The sequence below is a fragment of the Dendrobates tinctorius genome, unplaced genomic scaffold (assembly GCF_039654945.1).
Source record: "Dendrobates tinctorius isolate UK_male_01 unplaced genomic scaffold, ASM3965494v1 ptg000064l, whole genome shotgun sequence".
NCBI lineage: Eukaryota > Metazoa > Chordata > Amphibia > Anura > Dendrobatidae > Dendrobates > Dendrobates tinctorius.
The window spans coordinates 6,519,538-6,527,946 of NW_027361732.1; the positions used below are offsets into that span (position 1 = coordinate 6,519,538).

Genomic DNA, 8,409 nt, shown 5'->3' on the forward strand with positions numbered 1-8,409 from the left:
AAAACACAAAAAGAATTGTCCTAAAGCCAAATTGGATATAATTCCACACCAAACATAAAAAAGAGGGTGGACAAAAATATTGGCACTGTTCGAAAAATCATGTGATGCTTCTCTAATTTGTGTAATTAACAGCACCTGTAACTTACCTGTGGCACCTAACAGGTGTTGGCAATAACTAAATCACACTTGCAGCCAGTTGACATGGATTAAAATTGACTCAACCTCTGTCCTGTCTCCTTGTGTGTACCACATTGAGCATGGAGAAAAGAAAGAAGACCAAAGAACTGTCTGAGGACTTGAGAAACCAAATTGTGAGGAAGCATGAGCAATCTCAAGGCTACAAGCCCATCTCCAAAGACCTGAATGTTCCTGTGTCTACCGTGCGCAGTGTCATCAAGAAGTTTAAAGCCCATGGCACAGTGGCTAACCTCCCTAGATGTGGACGGAAAAGAAAAGTTGACAAGAGATTTCAGCGCAAGATTGTGCGGATGTTGGATAAAGAACCTCGACTAACATCCAAACAAGTTCAAGCTGCCCTGCAGTTCGAGGGTACAACAGTGTCGACCCGTACTATCCGTCGGCGTCTGATTGAAAAGGGACTGTATGGTAGGAGACCCAGGAAGACCCCACTTCTTACCCCGAGGCATAAAAAAGCCAGGCTGGAGTTTGCGAAAACTTACCTGAAAAAGCCTAAAACGTTTTGGAAGAATGTTCTCTGGTCAGATGAGACAAAAGTAGAGCTTTTGGGGCAAAGGCATCAACATAGAGTTTACAGGAGAAAAAAAGAGGCATTCAAAGAAAAGAACACGGTCCCTACAGTCAAACATGGCAGAGGTTCCCTGATGTTTTGGGGTTGCTTTGCTGCCTTTCGCACTAGACTGCTTGACCGTGTGCATGGCATTATGAAGTCTGAAGACTACCAACAAATTTTGCAGCATAATGTAGGGCCAAGTGTGAGAAAGCTGGGTCCCCCTCAGAGGTCATGGGTCTTCCAGCAGGACAATGACCCAAAACACACTTCAAAAAGCAGTAGAAAATGGTTTGAGAGAAAGCACTGGAGACTTCTAAGGTGGCCAGCAATGAGTCCAGACCTGAATCCCATAGAACACCTGTGGAGAGATCTAAAAATGGCAGTTTGGAGAAGGCACCCTTCAAATATCAGGGACCTGGAGCAGTTTGCCAAAGAAGAATGGACTAAAATTCCAGCAGAGCATTGTAAGAAACTCATTGATGGTTACCGGAAGCGGTTGGTCGCAGTTATTTTGGCTAAAGGTTGTGCAACCAAGTATTAGGCTGAGGGTGGCAATACTTTTGTCTGACCCATTTTTGGAGTTTTGTCTGAAATGATCAATGTTTTGCTTTTTGCTTCATTCTCTTTTGTGTTTTTTCATTTAAGACAAATTAAATGAAGATAATAATACCAAAGAATTTGTGATTGCAATCATCTTCAGGAAGAAACTGAGTATTATCTGACAGAATTGCAGAGGTGTCAATACTTTTGGCCACAACTGTAGATCCGTGGGACCTCAATCTCGTTCTTGGCGCTCTTGAAAAGGCGCCGTTCGAGCCTCTTCAGGACATCCCTCTGTCCCTTCTCTCATGGAAGGTAACCTTTTTGATCGCCATTACATCCATTAGGAGAGTTTCCGAGCTGGCGGCTTTGTCCTGTCGTTCCCCGTACCTAATCTTTCATCAGGATAAGGTCATTCTCAGGCCAGTTCATTCCAAAGGTGGTATCCCCTTTCCACATTAATGAGGATATCGTCCTTCCCTCTTTTTGTCCTGCGCCTGTCCACCCTCTGGAAAAGTCACTCCACAATCTGGATGTAGTGAGAGCATTGCGGGTCTATCTTGCCAGGACCGCTTCGTTTCATCAATCCGATTCCCTGCTTGTCATCTCTGAAGGTCGCCGAAAAGGAAATACACAATCGCTCGCTGGATTCGTTCTACCATTCTGGAAGCGTACTGCCTTCAGGAGAAACGGCCCCCTCCGGGAGTGAGAGCCCACTCCACCCGGGCTGTAGGGGCTTCTAGGGCGGTTCGACACCAGGCTTCGACTTTACAACTTTGCAGAGCCGCGACCTGGTCGTATTTGCACACATTTGCGAGGTTCTACAGGGTTCATACCCAGGCCTCGTCTGATGCAGCTTTTGGTAGGAAAGTGCTGCAGGCGGCGGTAACTCGTCGGCCGACCTAAGCCCTTCTTTCTCGTTCCTTATTGCTGTTCCCACCCTCGGGACTGCTTTGGAACGTCCCATGGTAATCTGTGTCCCCCAATAAGGCGATAAAGAAAGAGGGATTTTTGGGTTCTTACCGTAAAATCTCTTTCTTGGAGCCTTCATTGGGGGACACCGCACCCTCCCTGTTTAAGTTGTACCGTGTTGGGTCTTCGAGTCCCTTGTTGGGTTGGTACATATTTTGAGAGTTTTGGTTGCTTCTCCTACTGCTTTTTCACCAACTGAGGTACTTGGTGCCTGTCGGTGGGTGTATACTGCTGGGGAAGAGCTAATTTTCTTGTTTTGCATAGTGTAAGCCTCCTTGCAGCAGCATACACCCATGGTAATCTGGGTCCCCCAATGAAGGCTGCAAGAAAGAGATTTTACGGTAAGAACCCAAAAATCCTCTTTCTTGGCCACCATACATTGTGATGGCAGCACCCCCACCACAGTACAAGGTATCACTACACAAGTCCCCAAACCAAACTGCGTCCTGGGGTACAACAAGTTCGCTGCAGGAGTTGACCTCTCTGATCAAGTCCACCAGCCCTACTCTGCCCTGTGAAAAGCTAAGGTGTGGTACAAGAAGCTGGCCATTCGCATCGTACAGATGGCGATCTATAATGCTTTTGTGCTATCACGATGTGCAGACCTGACAGGTACGTACCTTCCGTTCCAGGATGTAGTGGTCAAGGTCCTAATATTTGTTAGTCAGGAAAGAACGGGCCCCATTACTTCTGGAACTGAAGGTGCCAGTATTGTAACCAGGGCAACATTTTCCCAGCGAGGTCCCTCAAACTGCAAGGAATGGACGGTCGCAAAAAAGGTGGAGTGTCTGTGTGTTACTAAAGGGAGATAAGAAAGAACACCACTTGGCAATGTAAAACCTGACCTATGCCTAAAAGACTGCTTCATAGTGTATTACTGATCCAGTACTCTACGACCACATTATAAATTCACATACTAATTAAAAAAAAACACTCCTAAATCAATTGCAAACTGGGATCACTTGTATTGTAGAGGGTTTCCACTGTTCAATCACATCAAGGGCTCTCCAAACGTGACTGGGATGCCCGCAGGCCATTCCATCAAAGGTCACTCCTTCCTTTCAGAGCTCAGCAATGTGTGCAAAGAGTAGTTTCCCACCATACATGGGATATCTATTTCCTCAGGAGAAATTGTACAGCAAACTTTGGGGCTCACTTTCTCCTGCTACCCTTGTGAAAATTACTAAATTTGGGGCTAAAGCAACATTTTTTGTGTGAAAAATATTTTATTTTTTCCATTATCACGGTTCAATCTTGTAAAATTCTGTGAAGCATCTATGGGTTCAAGGTGCTCACCACACATGTAGATAAATTCTTTGATGGGTTTAGTTTTCAAAATGGCTCTGCAAACCGTGACATGGTGTCCGCTCTTGATTCCATTCCATTTTGTGCTCTAAAAGTCAAATTGCTCCTTCCCTTCCAAGGCTTGCCATACATCAAACAGAAGTTTTCCACCACATATGGGGTAGAACAAATTGTACTGTTTATTTTCTCCTGTTACCCTTGTGAAGATGCACAATTTGAGGCTAAAGCAACATTTTTGTGGGGAAAAGATAAAATTTCATTTTTTTTTTTCCCTCCATGTTACTTTAAATCCAGTGAGGGGTAATAAATTTTGTTTTTTGTAAATTTTTAGTTGGAAAAATTATAAATTACTGATAAACTTTTAACCCTTCTAACTTTCTAACTCAAAAAATAAATGTATATAAAAATGATGCTGATGTAAAGTAGACATATGGGAAATGTTATTTATTAACTAGAGTTATGGTTTAAGGGCATAAAAGTTTGAAAATTGCTAAGTTTTCTGGACAGTTCCAAAATTTTCACAAATAAACGTAACCAATTTCAGCAAATTTATTATCACTAACATAAAGTACAAAAAACCTAACTTCGAATCACTGGGATCTGTTGGAGTGTTCCAGAGTTATTGCCACATAAATTGACACTGGTCAGAATTTTGCCTGGTCACAAAGGTGAAAACCGGCTCAGGGCTGAAGGGGTTAATCTGAGAGGAGCAATAATATAGGGTAAGAGATCCTGATTCCATGGATATGCCACGGTGTGCGCTGTAGTTGCAATACAATCAGTGTTGTTATCAACTGTAGATTATCACTACCTGACTAGGTCTTGGGTGCATGCCAGTCCTGCTAATGTGTGTAACCCTGCTCCCACCACTGATTGGCAGCTTCTTGTGTACATTGATCATTGTATACGGGAAGCTGCCAATCAGAGGTGTGAGCGGGGTTATACACAGCTCAGTATTCTGACTACTGTTAAATCTGCAGCGGGAAAAACAGGGATTCTATCAAACTGCACCAGGAAGACCAACAAGTGACACATCACTGGAATCAGGATCTCACTTACATAATGCTTCTCTTGGATTACAACTTACTGCCAGATTTCCTTGAAATATAGGTGATTTGTGTATTTGTCTTAATTTGTCTTGCGACGGCTCCTTAGTAACACTGAAATGTTTTTTTTTCGTTTGTTTGTTATTGTTTTCCCCAGGGCACTGTGAAACAGACTTATTCCAATCCTCCGTTGGTCGACAGTGAACTTTTGAGGCTGAGCTTACGACTTTTCAGGAGAAGAATTGGCTTAAGTCAGGAAAAGACTGATGACTGCAAACTGTCTGCAGCGAAAAAGCAGCCTGAAGTTTGTGTTTCCTAAAGACCGCTCATTATTCAGCTTTAAAACTATTTTAGAGAACCGTTAGAATTTTTTTTTTTTTTAATTTCCTGACATTTGGTTGTTTTATGTATAGGAAAATAAATGTTTAGTTTTTGTTTTCTTTTTGTACACAAAATGAAAAAGTTGAAACCTGTTGCCTGTAGATTGTCAAATGTTTTGTATACACGATCTATTGTAAAGTGTAGATATCATGTGTGTATGAACCTTTTACTTGCCGTTGCTGACTTTGTACATAATTTAGTAGATTTATTCTGTTCCATCATTGGAGAAGGAAAGCAAAACTCAATGCTGTGACTAATCCATCAAACAATGACGTGAGGGGCACCTGTCAGACCCTGTTGATGGCAATGGGATCTGTTGGGTTTGCATAACACTGTTTGGCTTTATCGGCAACACAGGCTGTCAGTGGAAGTTCTGTTTAATGTAGGTTATTGGATCGTATGTCATAACCATTTACATTTAAAATTAGGATTGAATATTTTGGTACAGGAATAAGTTCTTAAAACGCTTGTTGAAAGTTGCACAAAGTAAGGCATGCTTACATGGAATCTGTCAGCAGATTTTATGGAATCCAAGGACAGCATGAGGTAGGGGTTAATACACAGAATTTAGCGATGTGACACTTACCAAGCTGTGTGCTGTTATTTACCTACAGTGAAGGTTTCATCACTAGGACATTATCATTGCTGTAACTAGCTTGTGCATGTCTCCAGGTCCGTCTCTGCTTCCACCTGTGATAAGCAGCTCACTGTCAATAGACTATGTACATAGAGAGCCTGATGTGGGCAGGGGTAGCTTTCTCCGCTCTGCTGCATACTAAATCTAAAAACTAAGTGATACATCGTTGGAATATGGGTCTCTCTTCCTACATTATGCTGCTCTCAGATCTGTTCGCAAAAACCCACTGACAGATTCCCTTTTAAAAGTGAAGGATTAAATCTATTTATCCTTTTGGTTGGGTGAAAAGACTTTTTAGCCCTTCCATGTAAGAGCCTTGATTGTATATGTAGATTTGATTAAAATGCCAGTAACTCATCATAAACAATATGGGAATGTAAATGGAGATTATGCATACATCTGTTTGCAATTCTGATTTTAGTTATTACGCAAAAAAAAAGTGAATAGGTTGCCAGATTTCACAGTACATAAATTAATAAATATCTTAGACCTGATGAGGCATGCATATGTACTATGAAAATTCATGTAACAGCTATATAATCCTCTAATTAAAAAGAGCACTTTGGGAGTCCAGCCAGAGCAGAGCGCATAAAGTGCTCGTTTTAATATTAGAAAACCTTTCACAAAGGATTATTCAGCCTCCTTGCCGAGTACATCAGCCGCCTCTATTTTACAGTGTGAAATATGGAGACAGATCCGCTCTACCCTTTCTATTGTGGACATGGCAAGAAGCTGGCAAGCAAACATTTGCTGACCTATAGAGCACATATAAACCTGCTATTTTTATAGTAAAGTGAAAAGAAGTTAAAATAAAAAGTTATGCTCAAAGATCCCATCAAAATATGTATTAGATATAATAATATTAGCAAATACCTCCAATTAGAAATGTAGTATTGTTCTGATTTGCTGTGTCACTTACCCCGTGTGCAGGGCAATGTAGTAGCTTAGGTATCCATGGTTACGACCACTCCTACAGTGAGTTAGTTGTTAGGGGTCGTAACCATTGATACATAAGCTACTGCAATGCCCTGTGCATGGAGTAAGCAACATGGCTTATCAGAAGAACTATATTACATTTCTAATTGGAGGTATTTTCTAACATTATTATACATACTACCTATTGGGATCTGTGAAATGGAAATACTCCTTTTAAAGAGAAACTTTAGGAATATATGATAAGCAAAAATTGGTGAATAACTTTTATTGAAGAAAAAAGATGCATTAACCCTTTCCTGCAAATGACGACTACGACAAGATTGTAGGTGATTTGCAGTCATGTGACTCACCGTTATGTCATAGAGATGGCACAGGCTCAGAAGTTGTCCCTGTTTCACTCTTGGCAGTAGATGGATGTTAGTCAGGCTGCTGCTGCTGCAAGTGCTGAGACCAGACATAGTGGTATGTAAGGAATCTGATAAAGGGAGATTGCTCCCTATGTCAGCCCATTGGGCCCCCTGCAGCACAATCATGGGGTGACAAGAAGACCTGACTGGTCTCCCTGTCTGCCCTGTCACAAAAACAAAATCAGACCATGGAGATAATGCACTTAGTACATAAGTAATAGTGTATTAGCAATGCAATCCAAGTCTCCTTAGGGCACCAGTAAATATATTTTAAAAAATGGTTTAATTGAGAAAAGAAAAAAAAAGCCAAACCCTCACAAAATAACACATTTGATATTGCCACGTATGTAATGATCTGTGCTATAAAACTTATTTACTGTGCATGGTGAATGCCGTGGAATTTTTTTTTTTTTTGTGCCATAATGGCTGTTTCTGTTCATCTTGCCTCACAAATGAAACTAAATAAAAAGTGATAAAAAAAATGGTATATATCCCAAAGTGGTACCAATAAAATGTACATCCGCATACAATCTGACCAAAGTAAGTTTGTTGTTCAAAAGTAGTAAAACATAAAATATATAACTTGCGCAAAAGTAACAAAGCATAAACTCATATAAATTTAGCATTAGTGCGATCATACCAAATTGTAGAATACGGATGACATTTATACCAAATATTGAAAGGAGTTTAAAAAAGAAAAAAACATTCAGAGCGATATTTTTTTTTTTGTTAATTTTTCCTCCCAAAGAGTATTATAAAAAGTTGCATGTACCACAGAATGGTACCAATAAAAATTCTAATTTGCCATTCAAAAAATAAAAATAAGCACACATACTGCTCTGCTCACAGAAAATTGTACAGCTTGTGGCTTTCAGAATACCGTAACACAAAAACAAATGCTTTGGGTTTTTTTGCAAGTGTGTATTTATTGTACAAAATAATAAAACATAAGTAAAATGTATGGAAATTTTGCTTTTGACATTTTTACTGACCGAAGGAATAAAGTCAACACTTTATTTGTACAGCTCTGTAAATAAAGTATAAAGGGAATCTTTCGGCAGGATTTTTCTATCTCATCAAAGATCAGCATAATGTAGGAAAAGAAAAAAGACAGTGATATGAATGATGTATCACTTTGTGTGAGAGAGTTTTACTGGGTGCAGCCTATCAGTGGTTGTAGATTTAGCAATGCAGCAGTGCTGAGAAAGCTAATCCCGCCCACAATAGGCTATTAACAGTGAGCTGCTTATCACAGGGGGTGGGGGCGGAGTCAGATTAGTGTAGTCCAGCAATACTAATCACAAGGTAATAAAACCTACATTGTAGGTAAATCACACCAAACAGAGTAATACATAACATTGTTCAACTCTGTGTCTCAACCTCTATCTCTTGCTGTCTTCAGATTACAAAGCCAAAACCTGCTGACAGATTCCC

General features: G+C 40.5%; 1 protein-coding gene across 4 annotated transcripts in view; it reads left to right on the plus strand.

The window, feature by feature from the left end:
• Positions 1 to 7,936, plus strand: part of ZC3H13 (zinc finger CCCH-type containing 13) — a 122,527-nt gene extending 114,591 nt beyond the window's left edge. For all 4 annotated transcript variants that reach the window (XM_073580265.1, XM_073580266.1, XM_073580267.1 and 1 more), the window contains one exon: positions 4,772 to 7,936. In XM_073580265.1, the coding sequence (XP_073436366.1) occupies positions 4,772 to 4,933 (162 nt within the window). In that variant the 3' untranslated portion in view covers positions 4,934 to 7,936. The remainder of the gene's footprint in view (positions 1 to 4,771) is intronic.
• The last annotated feature ends 473 nt before the right edge of the window (positions 7,937 to 8,409 follow it).